At 40.5% G+C, this 18345-nt stretch overlaps 1 protein-coding gene across 1 annotated transcript; it reads left to right on the forward strand.

The window, feature by feature from the left end:
- The first annotated feature begins 12217 nt into the window (after positions 1 to 12217).
- Positions 12218 to 13579, forward strand: Lage3 (L antigen family member 3). Its single transcript, XM_027432474.2, has 3 exons — positions 12218 to 12487; positions 12795 to 12923; positions 13251 to 13579. Exons 1-3 carry the CDS (start codon positions 12252 to 12254, stop codon positions 13363 to 13365), a joined length of 480 nt encoding a protein of 159 aa, XP_027288275.1. The 5' UTR covers positions 12218 to 12251; the 3' UTR covers positions 13366 to 13579.
- The last annotated feature ends 4766 nt before the right edge of the window (positions 13580 to 18345 follow it).

Raw genomic sequence — 18345 nt, forward strand, 5'->3', positions numbered from 1 at the left:
TCCTGTGTAATCACTGGGGCTTGGCATATGGAAAAAGGATTTGTTGGTTATCAGTTAACACCTACTCAGGTAGTCTTGATCTGCTTTCCTGGGCACATAGGAGCTGTACCAAGAAGGAAAAGTAAATGCATGTCCTGGTGGATGCATATGGCAACTCTCCACTACAGGAAACATCTGAGCCAGAAAGAGTATGACCCCTTGGAGATAGTAAAGGAGAAAGGGATGAGGGCTCAGACAAGGAGTGTTTTCTGAGACTTGCATCCAAATGCATTTAAAGTTTCTAAATGCAGAGGAAACAAACCATAGACATGTTCATGAGTCTCTTGAGCCAATGCTTCTCAATTCAGGGTGTACAAAGCCTGCAAGATCCTCACCTTGGCCAAAGAAAGGACAGTGTTTAGACGAGTTTATGGGACAATTGGTATGTATTGCAGTGCAGCTACCTATAGAGCAAGAAACTAAATAAAGGGTTCTTCAGGAATTGGGCTATGGCTGAAACAAAACTCACAAGTGTAGGAAGGAGTTGCGAAAGGGATCCAATGATATCTGATTGCCTTGGGATGCTGGGGTAACTGTATGTGGGAGGTAAGGGACAGGGGAGGTGAGATTGGACATGGAGATGAGTGAAGTGCCCTCAAAATATGAATTGAGGGCCCTGTAATGGAAAAGCTGATCCAGAAAAGCAAGAAGGGGACTCCTTTTGATAGTCAGCTCTTGTATTGTTAATGAACCTTTTCTTTGCAGAGCACTTTTCTCATTTCATTCTCATCTGACTGCCAAATGTAAGAAGTGGATGAGGAACAACTTGAATCCATACTGCTATACCCAGGAATGTTCTGTAGACAGAGTCCTAGATACTGGAAGGATGATTGAGGTAGCTGCCCAGAGAAGGGGGCTAACAAAAAGGAGAGATCTCAGCCTCAAGGAGCCAGCTTCACTAACCAGAGGGGAGTTTAGAAGGGAGCCACAGGCAAAGGCATGGGCAATAGGTGGTGTCAAGTGCAAGTCAAGGGCAAGTTTGCAGAAGGGAGAGACCATCAGTGCTGCCACTACAGGAAGATGGTGGACCCTCTCTCTGGAGTTCTTAATATATAGCCAAAGAATCCTCAAGAATCTGTTACTCCACAAGATGTGTGTACGAAGGAATGGAGGCAAATAGGTTTCAAACCTGGGACAAATGGCTGAGATGCCTATTTAACATCAAAGCAGACTTGGCCTCCGGATTCTCTAGCATCCCTCAGTACCTACTTTTTACAGGCCATCCTGGCTGGCATACTTGGCCCCCTATCCTGAACTCTCCAGCCCAGGGGACTGGGCTGCTCTTCTCTCTATAATCCAACCATTTTGGCTACTCACTCTCTTTGTACATTTGAGCCTCCTAGCTACTGCCCCTGGTTCTCCTACCTTTCCCTCACCACTCTTTTCACAGGGTTCAGGGATATGTTCACTCAGGACTCTTCCCAGATGTCCCTGCCTCTGGCTATGCTCTCTCACATATCTATAATAAACTTTCTCCTCCACCATGCCTAGGAGCATTCATGCTCATTTCCTTTTCTTTTAGTTTCTTTATTCATTCAATATTAAGCCTTGGGGAGTTCTGTCAGGGCAAGAGTGGCAGAGAAGAGGAGGGAAGACAAGAGGTGACAAATGCTGCTGGGATGAAAAATAGGAAGGGGGACATAAGAGGCTGGGAACTCATTGAAAATAGAGTGACCACAAGATGCAGATCCTGCTTTTGCCCTGAATTTGGTATAACTTTCCATACACCAACAGACTAAAATCTAAGGATCCTCATCAGGGATTGGAACATTTGCCATAGGCACTGTGCCCTGCTGAGATCCACTCACTGCTCCCTACCCAATATAAGTTCCTGACAGCCGCTTCCTGACTCTCAGATTGGGGCCTTGGTCCTAGGTATGTGATGTGATCACAATCACACCAGGAAATAGCAGCAGAAATGAAGGGTCCAGCTCAGGTGGCCTCCCAAACACAGAAATGTTGTGGGAGCTGGGATGAGATGTTTGGTGGGCCAACAGGAGGGCAGATTCAGGAGCTCAGCATTTATGGTGAGGCTCATTGAGTTGGATATTCACAAGGGATAGATGAATTAATGAGAGGGTTTTGGATATGAACTTGTGATTTCTTCCATGTCTACATGTACATGGCAAAGTAACACAAGAACAGCCCCCAAACAACTACATTTAGAATAGTTTGAACATCCTTCATCCAACTGAACCTTTTGGAAAAGAGCCATGAAAGTTTGAGACATTCCCTCATGCCTCTTCCCTGTTACAACTTTGTTCTAGCACCACAGTATACTCTAGGCCCACCTTGTATACTTTCTTGCCCTTGACTAAGGATCAGCCTTTTACGGGAGAATGGTATTTAGAAACCAAGATCTGTGTAAAGGATGTGCTCACTATGAGTGAAGTGTCACTATTTCCAGACCCCTTAATAAACAAACCTTAGAAATATATATCCATATATATCAAGAATTCACAAGTTCATGCTGAATCTTTCAGCCATAATCTCGTGTCACAGTTCTTTCACACCTTCTCTCATTCTACAGTGAAAATTCTAGTTTCTGACAGCATCGATATATTTACTCATTTGTTCTACCAGATAAAGTCTATCTAAACATATACCCAAAATAGTTTCACACTCACCTCATCCAGACCATTATCCACATTAAATATGCTAATAAGAAAGCCAGTTATTGGAGTTGGGCATTGGTGGCGCATGCCTTTAATCCCAGCACTCAGGAGGCAGAGGCAGGCGGATCTCTGTGAGTTTGAGACCAGCCTGGTCTACAAGAGCTACTTCCAGGACAGCCTCCAAATCCACAGAGAAACCCTGTCTCGAAAAAAACAAAAAAAAAGAAAGAAAGAAAGAAAGAAAGAAAGAAAGAAAGAAAGAAAGAAAGCCAGTTATCTTTGTATTTAGAATATATCCCACAAGAGAGTATGATAATAGAGCTGTACTTAAAGAGCACCAAATTAGCTGGACGTTGTGGTGCATTCCTGTAGTCCCAGCTAATCAAGTGACTAAGGTGGAAGGTTCACCTCAGCTCAGGACATAGAGACCAACTTGACCAACAGTGAGACTCTTTACAAAAAAAAAAAAGTTATTTTTAAAAAAATGGAAAACGGACAGTGAGGTGGCTCAGCAGGTAAAAGCATTTGCTGCACAAGCTTGGAGAGCAGCTATCTTAATCTCCTACAGAAAAGTATTTTAAGTGGTTTCTGGTTTAGCCTTCCTGAAAATTTTATCACAGTAATTATGTGTATTCAATTCCCACTCCTCTTTTTTTCTTTTTCTTTTTTGTCTTTTACTTCCTTGTTTCATGAGTCAGGAAGACTACCAAGCACTCTCTGTTCTCCAAGCTGGCCTCAAACTCATGGCAGTCCTCCTGTTTCAGCCTCACAAGTACTTGGATCCCAGGCATATAGTACAATACCCAGTTTTGATTTGTCTGCTTATTTTGAGTATTTTGGGTGGTAATAGGGATTGACCTCAGAGCTTTGTACATTCTAGCAAAGAATTCAATCAATGAAATATATTCACAACTTTTTCTCCCATTTTAAAATTAAAGTTAAAAGCCATGTATGGTGGTGCATGCCTTTAATCCCAGCACTCAGGAGGCAGAGACAGGAGTCTCTCTTGAGTTTGAGGCCAGTTTGGTCTACATAGTTCCAGGACAGCTAGGGCTATATAGACAGACTCTGTCTCAAAAACAAAACAAAAAATAAAATTAAGTAATATTTTGCATTACCCTACAAAGTAATTGATTTCATCATAGTATCTTCATTTTTTAAACTTATTTATTTTTAATTTTTCCCTTTTATTGAAAATAAATTCTTTTCTCATACAATATATCTTGATTATAGTTTCCATCTGCTCTTCCCAGTTCCTCCACACCTCTCCACCCATCCGGATCTACTCCCTTTCTGTATTTCATTAGAAAAGAACAGGTTTCTAAGAGAAAACAAAAAAACATAACAAAATAAAATATAATAAGATAAAACAACAGGACAGCCTCCAAAGCCACAGAGAACCCCTGCCTTGAGCCCCCACAAAAAATAAAACAAAAGCCATCGCATCAAAGTTGGACAAAGCAAACCAACATAATGAAAAGAGCCCCAAGAGAAGGCATAAAAATCAGAGACCCACTTGTTAACATACAAGTCCCATAAAAATACTAAACTGAAAGCTATAATATACAAACAGAGAGGACTTGGTGCAGACCAACGTAGGCCCTGTAATTGCTGCTTCAGTCTCTGAGTTCATATGAGCTTTGCTCAGTTGATTTAGAGGGTCTTGTTTTCTTGGTTTCCTCTGGTTCTTAGACTCTTTCCACTTCTTCTTCCTCAGGGTTCCCTGAGCTCTGCGGAGAGAAATTTGATTGAGACATCCCATTCATCCCATTTAGAGTTGTGTGTTCCAAGGTCTCTCTCTCTCTCTCTCTCTCTCTCTCTCTCTCTGTCTCTCTGTCTCTCTCTGTCTCTCTGTCTCTCTCTGTCTCTCTCTGTCTCTCTCTCTGTCTCTCTCTCTGTCTCTCTGTCTCTCTCTGTCTCTGTCTCTGTCTCTGTCTCTCTCTCTCTCCTTCCCTCCCCCTCTTTCTGTGTAATGTCTTGCTGTAGGTCTCTGTACTTGTTCCCATCTACTGCAGGAAGAAGTTTCTCTGATTATAACTGAATAAGGCACTGATCTATGAATATAGCAGAATATCATTAGGAGTCATTTTATCACCACTTGTTTTAGAGCAGTAAGTAGCATTCGGTTTTACCTTAGGTCTGGGCTATCTAGTCTCTGGTTCTTGATTACCCAAGCAGTGTTGGGTATGGGTTCTATTGTTGGTATTCTTAGTTGTGAGGGATAATCAAAGAAAGAGCATCACTCTAGAATATAATCAGATTCTGAGGCAGCAGGGAGGAACAGTCTCTGATGGACTTGAACCCCAAACAACAGTGCAGAAGCATATTTATTGGTCGTTACACAAAAGTTGTTTTTTGGGTAAAACAAGTTCCTCATACCAAAGCTCCTGATATAATCTATATGTTTTGTGAAGGAAAACATCACATCCCTGCAACTTTAGTCTTTATTGTCCACTATTTGCAGTACTCAATAATGCATGGCATTCCAAGTTTGACAGGACCATACTGTACCTAAAGTCATGCAAAGGTTGTAAAGCTCCTTCATAAAAACAACTCTATAGATAATAGAAAACAATCACTGTTTTCCATGATGATTTCTTCAAGGTCTAAGTACTTCCAGAAAACAATTATCTCATTCTAATGTTTACCCTAGATACAATGACTCTGCTAGAACAGCAATAAACATTGTTAAGCAGGTGTCATTGTGGTAGGATGAAGCATAATTTGGGTATATGCCCAAGAGGGGTATAGCTGGATCTTGAAGTAGATCAATTCTCATCTTTCTGAGGAACCACCATACTGATTCTCATAGTGGCTGTGTAAATTTGCAGTCCCACCAGCAATAGAGGAGTTTTCCCCTTACTCCACATCCTTTTCAGCATGAGCTGTCACTTGTATTTTCTATCTTAGCCGTTCTGACAGGTGTAAGATAGAATCTCAATGTAGTTTTGATTTGCATTTCCTTGAAGGCTAAAGATGTTGAACATTTAAGTGTTTCTCAGCCATTCAAGTTTCCTCTATTGAGAATTCTCTGTTCAGATCTATACTCCATTTTTAATTGGATTATTTGATTTTTTGATATCAAGTTTCTTGAATTCTTTATATATTTTGGATATTAGTCCTCTATTGAATGTGGAGTTGGTAAATATCTTTTTCCAGTCTGTAAGCTGCTGTTTTGTCCGAATGATAGTGTCTTTTGCCTTACAGAAGCTTTTCAGTTTCATGATGTCTCATTATTAACTGTGGATCTTAGTGTCTGTGAGATTGGTGTTCTATTCAGAAAGTCTTCTCCTGTGCCAATGAGTTCAAGGCTATTCCCTGCTTTCTCCTCTATCAGGTTCAGGGTACTTGGTTTTATGTTGGGGGTCTGTGATCCATTTGGAATTGAGTTTGTCCAGGTTGGCAAGTATGGATCTGTTTGCATTCTTCTACATGCAGACATCCAGTTTGACCCGCAGCATTTATAGAAAATGCTGTATTTTTCCAGTGTGTATTTCAGATTTCTTTATCAAAAAACAGGTGTGGATTTATGTATAGGTCTTCAATTCTATTCCATTGACCAATGTGCTTATTTTTATGCCAATACCATGCTGGTTTTATTACTATCATTTTGTATTACGACTTGAAACCAGGAATAGTGAGACCTCCAGAAGTTTTTTTATTGTTCAGGATTGTTTTGCCTGTCCTGATTTTTGTTTTCTTTTGTTTTTTATTGTTAGTGTGTGTGTGTGTGTGTGTGTGTGTGTGTGTGTGTGTGTGTGTGTGTGTGTGTTTCCATATAAAGTTAAGAATTTTCCTTTCAAGATCTGTGAAGAATTGCAGTGGAAATTTTTTGAGACAAGGTTTATATGTGTAACAGTCCTGGCTCTGTAGACCAGAGAAGCCTCAAACTCACAGAGATTCATCTGCCTCTGCCTCCAAGTGCTGGGATTAAAGACCAGCACCACCACTGCCTGGCCCTGTGTTGGAATTTTGATGGGAATTGCATTGAATCTATAGATAGCTTTTGGCAGGATTGCCATTTTTACTGTGTTAATCCTACAGATCCATGAGCATGGGAACCTTGCCATCTTTTGATAGCTCCTTCAGTTTTTCTTCAAAGACAGCAACAACAGCAAAAGAATAGGTATGAAGAAAGTGGACAGCATTGTTTTCTTCCTGATTTTAGTGGAATTGCTTTGAGTTTCTATTTATTTTGATGTTGGCTGTTGGCTTGTTTTATATTGATTTTATTATTTTGAGGTATGTTCTTTGTATCCCTAATCTTTTCAGGACTTTTAACATAAAGGGGTGTTGGATTTTGTCAAAGGCCTTTTTTTTGCATCCAATGAGATGATCATGTGAGGTATTCTCTTTCAGTTTGTTTATATGGTGCATTATATGGACATATTTACATATGTTGAATCATCCATGCATCTCTCAGATGAAGCCTACGGGATCATGGTGGATGATCTTTTTTATGCAACTCCTTGCATTCAGTTTGTAAGTGTTTTATTGAGTATTTTTGCATGTATGTTCATAAAAGAAATCAGTCTGTAATTCTCTTTATTTGTTGGGTCTTTATGTTGTTTGGATATCAGAGTAACTGTGGTCTCATAAAATGAATTGAGCAGTGTTCTTTGTTTCTATTTTGTGGAATGATTTGAGGAATATTGGAGTTAACTCCTCTTTGAAAGTCTGCTAGAATTCTGCACTAAAACTGTCTGGCCCTGGGCTTTTTTTTTTTAATTGGGAGCCTTCTAATTACTATTTCTATTTCACTAAAGGTTATAGGTATGTTTAAATTGCTTATCTGATCTTGATTTAACTTTGGTAATGTAACAGGTCCCCAGACCTTAATAGGCCCTGAGACCTTAGGACAACTAACTTTCATGATGGAAGTACTATTCAGGCTGTAAAACTCAGAATGTAGACAGCACCACCTGCCAAAACTAAAGCTAAGGCCCAATTAATACATCAAAGTCCATATAATTCAGATAAAGTGTCAACATGTATTAACCTTGCTTTTTAGTTTCTGCAGTTCTGCTTCTGGCTAACTGTTCTTATTAACTGAAGTATGTCAACCCAGAACATTTTTTTGGTCTTAAAACCTCATCCTGAGAAAATCTTGGGGCTACACTGAGATCCGAAACACCCAGTGTAGATGCCAACCAACTAATAAAGATTTTCTATTGTCTTAACCCCATGTCTGAGCAATCTTCTCTGGTGAATATCCCACAATACAGTAAGTGGTTCCTATAGAAAAATTTATCCATTTCTTTTAGATTTTCCAATTTGATGTAGTACATATTTTTAAATTATGTCCTTATGATTCTCTGGATTTCATTAGTATCTGTTGTTATGTCCCCCTTTTCATTTCTAATTTTGTTAATTTGGATAGTCTTTTTCTGCCTTTTAGTTAATTTGATAAGGGTTTGTCTATCTTATTCATTTTATAAAAGAACCAATTCTTTGTTTCATTGATTTTTTGTATTATTATTTTTTGATTATTATGTGATGAGGGAACTTTTTTGTGGTCCAGTCTATTTGGTGTTCTGTAAGCTTCTTGTATTTTCATAGGTATGTCTTTCTTTAGGCTGGGAAAGTTTTCTTCTATGATTTTGTTGAATATATTTTCTGTGCCTTTGAGTTCTACTTCTTGTCCTTCTTCTATCCCTATTATTCTTAGGTTCGGTCTTTTCACAGTGTCCCAGATTTCCTGCATGTTTTGTGTTAAGGATCTGTTGGATTTAAATTTTTCTTTGATCAGTGAATCTATTTCCTCTATCATATCTTCAGTGACTGAAATTCTCTCTTCCATCTCTTGCATTCTGTTGTTTATGCTTGCATTTGTGGTTTCTGATCATTTACCCAGATTTTCCATTTCCAGAATTCCTTCTATTTGTGTTTTCTTTATTGCCTGTATTTCAGATTTCAAGTCTTGAATCATTTCTGTCACTTGTTTGATTGCTTTTTCTTGATTTTCTTTAAGGCATTTGTTGATATCTTCCAATATTTCATTTGTCTTTCCTCCATTTCTCTAAGAGAATTTTTCATTTCCTCTTTAAAGGCCTCAATCATCCTCATAAAGTTATTTTTTAGGTTGTTTTCTTCTCCTTCATCTGTGTTGGGATGTTCAGGTCTTGCTGCTATAGCACCACTAGTTTCTAGTGGTGCCTTATTGCTCTTTATATTGTTCAGTGTGTTCATACCTTGTTGTCTAAACATCTCTTCCTCTAATCGGTATATGTGGAGCTTGTGCTTCAGGGTTCTCTCTTTCTCTAATTGGTATAGTTGGGGGCTGTGGCTCCCTTGATCACTCCTTCAGGCACAAGTAGAGCAGAGCTAATGGTGAACTCTCCTCCTGGTGGAAGTGGGCCCAATGCTCACTTGAGGTGCAGGTGGGGCTACAGGTCTGGTGGATGCTCCTTCCATGGGGCTGAGTCGATGTAATAGCTGGGTATCTCCCACCGAGAAATGGCAGTGGATGCTGGCTGGGACACAGGTGCTTTTTCCCAGAGGAACATTTTAAAAAAAAGATTTTATTTATTATGTGTACAACATTCTGCTTCCATGTATATCTGCACACCAGAAGAGGGCACCAGATCTCATAACGGATGGTTGTGAGCCACCATGTGGTTGCTGGGAATTGAACTCAGGACCTCTGGAAGAGCAGTCAGCGCTCTTAACCTCTGAGCCATCTCTCCAGCCCCCCCCCCCAGAGGAACTTTTGATAATGGTTTCTGGAAGCTACTGCTGGAAAGTGCCACTGTTGCTTCACCCGGTGATCACTCCTCCCTTCTGTGACTGAGAGTGAGGTCTCCCTCTGACACTGCTCCTAGTTCTGAGGTTCATGGCTCCCTTGATGCTGCTCCAGGCCTGGGCCTGAAGCTCGGGCCTCTCACTGATGCAGCTTCTGGGCTCTGATGCTGCTCCCAGTTCTGAGGCTCTTGGTTCCCTTGACACTGCTCCAGGCCTGAAGCTCGGGACTTCCTCTGACGCTGCTTCTGGGCTGGGATTTGGGCCTCTCACTGGCACTGCTCAGTGCCTGTAGCTCGAACCTACCTCTGATGCTGCTCCTTTTTTTGTTTCTATTTTATTAATTTCAGCCCTGAGTTTATTTCTTGCCTTCTACTCGTTTTGGGTAGGATTTCTTCTTTTTGTTCTAGAACTTTCAGATGTGCTATTAAGTTGCGAGCATGAGATCTCAATTTTTTTATGTAGGCACTTGGTGCTATGAACTTTGCTTTTACCACACTTTCATTGTTTCCAATAAGTTTGGGTATGTTGTATATTCATTATCATTGAATTCTAGAAAGTCTTTAATTTCTTTCTTAATTTCTGCACTGACCCATTTTTCATTCTGTAGAGAGTTATTCAATTTCTATGAGTTTGTAGGGTTTCTATTGTTTCTGTTGTTGATGATATCCACTTTAACCCATGGTCATCTGATAAGCTAAAAGGGGTTATTTCAATTTTCTTGTATCTATTGAGATTTACTTTGTGACTGAGTATGTGGTCAACTTTGGAGAAAGTTCCATGACGTGCAGAGAAGAAGGTGAATTCATTTGTGTTTGGGTAGATTTTCTATAGATATCTGTTATGTCCACTTATAATGTCTGTTAGTGCCAGCATTTCTGTGTCTAGTTTTTAGAAGGTAACGTTGGAAGTGAAATCTAATGTTGATAAACAAGCCATAAGAAAGTTTAGGAATATTCTTACTAATAGAAGAGGCAAGCACAAAGTGCTGAGGGGTAGGCTCAGGAGTAGAGAGAAGGCCCTAGTGAGTGCTGGAGAGATGGCTCAGAGGTTAAGAGCACTGACTGCTATTCCAGAGGTCCTGAGTTCAATTCCCAGCAACAACATGGTGGCTCACAACCATCTATTATGAGATCTGGTGCCCTCTTCTGGTGTATAGGCAAACATGCAGACAGAACACTGTATATGTAATAAAAATAAGTAGATAATTTTTTCTTAAAAAAAAAGAGGGCTGGAAAGATGGCTCAGCGGTTAAGAGCACTGACTGTTCTTCCAGAGGTCCCGAGTTCAATTCCCAGCAACCACATGGTGGCTCACAACCATCTGTAATGAAATCTGGTGCCCTCTTCTGGCCTGTAGGCATACATGCAGGCAGAACACTATATACATAATAAATATACATAATAAATAAAATCTTTAAAAGAGCGAGAGCGAGAGAGAGAGAGAGAGAGAGAGAGAGAGAGAAGGCCCCAGTAACCACACAGAATGTGGTGGCATAGGGGCAAAAAAAAGGGGGGAACTGGAGCCACATCATACAGGGATCTTATAAACTACTGCAAAGCTTTGGTTTTTATTCCAAGTGCCACTAGAAAACGTTTCAGGGATTGTTGGTTGGTTGATTGTGATAATGGGAATGAAACCAGAACCTTGAAATGCCACATAAATGGTGTACCAAATAAATTCTATCCAATCCACCATGACCTTTTTTATTTTAAGAGTTTTAAAAATGTTTATGTGTATGAGTGTTTGGTCTGTATGTGTGTCTGTGTTTTTTGAGGGTTTTTTGGTTATTTTTTGTTTTTTGTTTTTAGAGGCAGGGTTTCTCTGTGGCTTTGAAGGCAGTCCTGGAACTAGCTCTTGTAGATCAGGCTGGTCTCAAACTCACAGAAATCCGCCTGCCTCTGCCTCCCGAGTGCTGGGATTGAAGGAGTGCACCACCAACGCCCAGCCCAATATACAGGGTTTTAAGCATTGATTTAATCTATACTAGAAATTAGACAGAGTGAGAAGAGTGAGTTGGGCATGGGTAGGATCAAGGAACATTGTACACATGTATGAAATTGTCAAAGAATAAGTAAAAGATATCTTAAATTTGCCAGGAGGTGAAGTTCAAAGCCAGCTTGTTATACAGAGCTAGTTCAAGGACAGCCAGGGCTAATACACAGAGAAGCCATGTTTCGAAAAATCAAGAAAAAGAAAAAGAAAGAAATTAGAAACTTTTGTGGGGGATATGCTGTAGACAAGAAGAAGATCAATCTCAGAGCTTTTGAAGGTGTGATGCAGAGAGAGAGGCTAGACAGATAGTTTAGTGATTAAGAGAACTTGCTGCTTTTGCAAAAGACCTGGGTTAAGTTCCCAGAACTCACATAAAAGTTTACAACCACCCATAATTCCAGTTCCAGTACCCACATGGACAACAGGCACTACACACATGTAAAAACAGGCAAAACATTTATACACATAAAATAAAAATAAATAAATCTTAAACCAGATGGTGGTGGCACACACCTTTAATCCCAGCACACTTGGCAGGCTTGTATCTGTGAGTTTCAGGACAGCCTGGATATCTCTCTCTCTCTCTGCATCCCGAGTGCTGGGACTAAAGGCATCTGCCACCAATGCCCGGCTCCTTAGATCCCTTTTAAAAAGAAACTGAAGGGAAAGCTGGATGTGGTATGGCACTTTGGAGGCTGAGGGAGACTAGATCAATCTCTTAGAGATCCCAACAGAGGCCTCCAGATGGGGACCGACCCAATTTAGCAACTTTGTCGCCCGCCCATTCCCGCAGGTGCATGTGGGATTGGCAGCCTGAGCGAGGGCGGAGCTTCCGGAGGATAAGGCGGGCTCTGGGCCGTAGCGATGGCGGAGGGTGGCTTGGAGGGTGGAGCAGCGGTAGACATGCAAGCAGCACACAGTTTAGGCCACACTGCAGATGGCGCCGATTCCCCGACCAGCTGCTGCTGTCCCGGTGATGCAGGCGCAGTGGCAGTTATTCCCAGTGGAGCTCACCCTGCTGCACGAGCATCGGAAGTCTCCGGTTGGAGCAAAAGCACTGTTCCTTTAACCCAAAGGCCGGGAATCCGACATCATAGATTGTATCCTACCGGACAGGGACAACTGGGTCACTTTAGGGATGCTTCAGGAGGGAAAAGGGGTAGTCTGGAGACGGGGGTGGGGTGGAGGGGAGCAGGGGGACCGGCTGATTGAGGTCTGTTAACCACGGGAGGTCTGGGCATGAGAAGATAACAGGGGGAGGGGAACCGGAGGGTGGAGGGAATGAACAGGAATTGCCCAAGCAATGTGCAAGATGTAGTCTGGGGAGCTTAGACCAGATGAGATGGTTTTAGAGGGCCAAGTAGGCGAAAACGATTCAACATGGTGCCTTTCCTGAGTCTCTACCAGTGCCCTTACAGTGCCTTTCCCGACCTCTTTGGAGGCAGAAATCGCCTGTGGGTCCCTAGCTCCTGATGCCGAACCGCACCGAGGAATCTTGGGGAAAGACCTTAAAGTCAGCGGCTGCATGCTGGAGGTGTAAGTGCTGAAAGAGTCTGGCATGCTGGGTAGGTGGCTGGACTATTCTCTACCCAAGACTGCACTTCCTTAGAGACAGCACACTAGGGTGACTTCTAAGAAGACTCTTGGTGCAGTGGACCAGTCTTTACCTGCAGGATATGGTACAGTGGGAGCCTGAGGGAAGATCCAGAAAGGTAGGAGCCAGGAGGCAGAGGCAGACAGATTTCTGTGAATTCCAGGCCAGCCAGGGCTACATCGTGAGATTCTCTCTCTTTCCAAAATAAATAAGGAAAGAAGGATAAGAATTACTATTTTAAACTTAATATTCTTTTTCCTCACTCTTAGACACTGGATCTCAGAAGACTCTCGCCTCCTCCGAATTTCCATCATGAACTTTCTTGACCAGCTCGCCCTAGTGGTGAACACCATAAAGCGCTTTGGGCCCCCAGTTTCTCGTTAAGCCTGCCTGGGAAAAGGGGCTCAGATCTGACCTTATGTCGGTTCCCTCCAAAGCAGACAATTTTCTGGAAAACATTCCAGAAATAGTACCTGCTACTTAAATGTGGGGCCTAATATTTTTTTGCCTGACTTGGTCCTCAGGCACTTAGGGGCCACTTGTTTAGTTTGGTGCTCAAATGTTGCTGAAGAAAATAAAGCTGTGCTTCTAATCTGTATTTGAGTATTTTCAACCTCAAGATTTTCTTTGTGTTGGAGGAGAGGTATTTGTTGTATAAAATAAGAGTATTCACCTAATGTTGTGAGGTCCTTGATTCAATCCTCAGCAGTGAAAAACTACATTAGTAGAAAGTAGAAGAAGACAATTACAGAAATAGAGGAAAATTAAAAACACAAGCACCCTGTCATTTGGGGCTCACTTTGGGAAACTTTTGGTATTAGAATTTTATCAATATAATAAATGTGTAGCAATATCATGAGGCCCCTCTTCTGAGGAGATATTGGCAGTTTATGGCTGCTGGGGAAATGGAGTTGTTTTTCTTCAGTAGTGTAACCACTGTTAAGTTGCTCATAATTCTGTAAATAACCCCACATCCATGATCATGCAAGCAACCCTAATTAAATTCAGTGAGGCACTAATGAAAGACATGAAAATGGAGATGTAATTGTTAAGAAGAAGGGGTTGAATAGAGGATAAGAAAGGACAATAGGGGATGGATATATTCAAAATATATACATTGTAAACATGTATGAAATTGTCAAAGAATACTTTTTTGTGTCATTATGTAACCCTGGCAGTCCTGAGACTTGCTCTGTGGACCAGGCTGGCCTCAAACTCATAGAGATCAGCCTGCCTCTGCAAGGTGTGTACCACCATAGCCCAGCTTTAAGATTTATTTTTATTGGGACTGTAGAGGTGGCTAGGTGGTTGAGAGCACTGGTTTTTCTTCCGGCAGACCTCAGTTTGACCCGAAGCACCCATATGCGCTCAAACTGTTTTTATGCCCAGGCCCAAGTCATCTAATGCCCTCTTCTGGCCTCTGTGGTCACTTCATTTATGCGGTACACAGACATACAGGCAGGCAAATCACCTATACACACAAAATGAAAAAAAATTAAAGCACTCACATGGAAGCATGATGACCTTGATTTAATCCCACAAAGTGACAGGAGGGAACCAACTCCTAAAAGTTGTCCTCTGACCTTGGGGACAGCTTGCACATGTGCATATATTACAAACACACACACACACAATAAATATAATTTTTAAGTATAACACGAGTAATAAAAACCGAGACAGATATTGGGGTTCAAGATGAAGATCAAAGAAGCAAAGCAGCCAGCAACTAGCTCTTACCTCTACCTCAGACCAAAATGGGTGACCCTGTCTCCTTGAATCCTCAGAGTGCAATGCAGACTGCACTGCTCTTCACCAAGCCTCAGACTGCAATCCCTAGGGTTCCTGTCTCCTCCGGCCTTATATTCTTCTCTGCACCCAGCCATATTATTACTGTCTCCACCTACTTAGTGCTGGGGTAAAGGTGTGTCACTCCAAGTACTGGGATCACATTTGTGTGAGCTGTTTCTCTTTTGGACTGTATCAATTTCTTGTAGCTCAGGGTGGCCTTGAACTAACAATATCCATCTACTTTTGTCTCCTGTTTCTCTCCTGCGTCCTGAGATTAAAGGTGTGTAACACCATCACTGCCTGGCTCTATGGCTGTGGCTAGCTTTGCATTTTGATCTCCAGTGGCTTTATTAAATCATAAATAATATATCACCACATAAGTATTACAATAATACAATGCAAACTTTTTGCAAGATTATCATTGCAGTTCTTACTAAGTATTTTTTCACCTAAAGTGAATTTTGACTCTTTCTAGTCAATTTGTTTTCTTTTTTGAGACAGGGTCTCATAGCTTAGTCTGGCCTCAAAATCCCCAGCTTCTTATCTTTGTCTCTACCTCCAGAATTCTGGGATCTCAGGCATTCACAATCAACCTTGGCTTATACATAAGAAACAATTTTTAAGCATTGTAGAATAGGCACATATGTGATGCAATTTAATATAATTATTGCACACTTAAAAATCATTTCATTCAGCTCAGTGGTGATGACACACACCTTTAATGCCAGCACTTGGGAGGCAGAAGCAGGCAGATCTCTGTGAGTTTGAGGCCAGCCTGATCTACAGAGCAAGTTCCAGGACAGCCTCCAAAGCAATACAGAGAAACCCTGTCTTGAAAAACAAAAACAAAACAAAAAAAAAGATTGAAAAAAACGGTTAGTTTATGAGCTATCAGTAAGATTTCTTTGAATGTTGTTGATATAACCTAGTGAATTTCACTACTGAAAATGAGTCTTTACTCACCAGGTAGGTTTCCAAAATCCTTAGCACTGCTAATATTCTCCCCCCAAAAAAACTTTGTTTATGTAACAAATAACCCAGAAACAAAGCATAGATTTTATAGCTTCTCCACCTATCCAGGAAAAGTGCCTGACAACTGGCATTTGTAGGTTGACATCAACTCCCCATAAAATATATGTCCTGAAACTTGGCTACACTCAGCCTAGTGGTTAATTTGTAGATTATGTGGTGATATATTATTTGTACAAATAAAGCTTGTCTGAAGATCAGAGGGTGGAGTTTGACTCTAGCTAACCATAAGAGGTAAGGAGGTCTGTACAGGCAGACAGGAAGTGAGATGGCTGGGCGGAAAGAGGAATATAGGCAGGAGGAAACAGGAACTCACTCTCTTTTCTGCTGGGAAGCTAATGAGGAAAAGTTGGCTTTGGCTTGCCTTCTCTCTGATCTCTCAGCATTTCTCCCTTTATCTGACTCCAGACTTTTATTAGAACTCATGTTACATATACCAAGTTTGACTCAGTCTTTTCCTATCACTGTGGAAACTCCTTCCCAGAGCAATTAAAGAGCCTAATACCTATTGTAAGAAATTACACCACCCTGGATGATAGAAGAGCTACAGAAGAGAGAACAAAAGAGTCAGAAAAAAATCACAAAGTAAGTATACTAGCAAACTTCTATAAATGAGCAGAGACAAAAATTAAAAGTATGAATAAATGATGTGTATCATTGAAGGTCTGGTAGACACAGGTGCAGACATAATAATTATATCAAAAGAATCTTGTCATCCAAATTGGCCTCTTCAGAAGGTAAATGTTCAACTTTTAGGGATTGGAACTTTATCTCAAGTAAAACAAAGAGCAAGAGCAAGATGACGCAAATGTATAGGGCCAGAAGGACAGAGAGGAATACTGCAATGAATTTGTGGGGATGTAATTTGTTACAGCAAGGAAATCCTCAGATAAACATTCCCCCAATCATAGAAACAAGCCATAAATAAATGTATGGTTCTGGAAATTTTATAGGAAGGTATTATTAAGAACAATCACCAACCATTCAGGTTGTGCAAGAATAGGACGCAACAGCTGCTAATCTTCCATAGGCACCAACAGCCCTACCTTTATAATGACTAACAGACAAACCTGTTTGAGTTGTGCAATGCCTTTAACAACAGAGAAACTGCAGTCTTTAGAAGAGGTGATACAGGAGCAACTAAATGCTCAGCATATTGAGGAACCAACCAACCCTTGGAATTCTCTTTTATTTGTTATTAAAAAGAAATCTGGAAAATGGAGAATGGTAACAGATTTAAGACCTGTTAATAAGGTAATACGGCAAACAGGCTCTCTACAGTCTGGAATTCCTTTGCCTTCTCTATTGCCTAAAGGATGGCCTCTCATAGTTATTCATTTAAAAGATCGTTTCTTTAGTATACCATTACAAGAAAAGTACTGAGAAAAACTCGCCTTCACACTGCCTACTTACAATAATTCTCAGTCCACTAAAAGATAACAGTGGAAGGCTCTCCCACAGGGAATGTTAAATAGCCCCACCCTGTGCCAATATTTTGTGTGGCAGCCTTTGGAAATAATACATAAGTAATTTCTTCAATCTATAGTATACCATTACATGGATGACATTTTATCTTATTCAAATGTAGATAATTTAAAAGAATGTTTCAAGAAGTAAAGAAAAATTTGCCTTGTTGTGGATCATAAATTGCACATGAAAAATGCAAAGGGGAGATTCTATTAATTATTTAGGCTATAAAATAAGTTTACAAAAAAATTAACCCCAAAAGGTGCAAATTAGGAAAGATCATTTGCAGTCTCTTAATGGCTTTCAAAGATTGCAAAGAGACATTTCCCATCTGTGGCACATTATTAGGATAAAATCTGATTAACTGGTTAATTTAAACAAAACTTTAGATGTTGACAAGGACTTAACAGCTGAAGCTGAGAGAAAATTGGCTTTGGTGGAAGAGAAATTACAGATTGCACATGTGGATGTGTAGACCTGAAGCTTAACTGCATTGTAGTCATATTACCCTCTAAGCATTCCCCTATAGGAGTTTTAATGTAGAGGGAAGATATTATCATAGAATGGATCTTTTTACCACATAAACTGAGCAAAAAGTTAAAAACTTAGGTGGAAAAGATCTCTGAGTAGTTGATTCGAAAAGGAAAATTGAGACTTCATCAACTAGCAAGAATCAACCCAGCAGAAATTATAGTACATTTTACTAATGATGAAATTGATAAATTATGAGTAGAAAGTGAACCTGGGAAAATCGATGTTGTTAATTTTTTGGAAGAGATTAACAACAAATATCCCAAAAGCAAGAAAATTCAACTTATAAAGAGAACTGACTGGATCCTTCCTTGCATTGTACGGAAAACACCAATAACTGGAGCTCCTACATTCTGTGCTAATGCAAATAAATAAGGAAAGGCAGCTTATAAATCAGAAAATTTAAGTAAAGTGGATCTAAGTCCTTATAATTCTGTCCAAAAGTAAGAATTATATCTATTCTCATGGTGTTAATGGATCATAAAGAACCTCTCAACATAGTTACTGATTCACAATATGCAGAAAGAGTTGTTTTTGCATATTGAAACT

This window comes from Cricetulus griseus, chromosome X, assembly GCF_003668045.3.
Source record: "Cricetulus griseus strain 17A/GY chromosome X, alternate assembly CriGri-PICRH-1.0, whole genome shotgun sequence".
In the NCBI taxonomy this organism is placed as follows: Eukaryota; Metazoa; Chordata; class Mammalia; order Rodentia; family Cricetidae; genus Cricetulus; species Cricetulus griseus.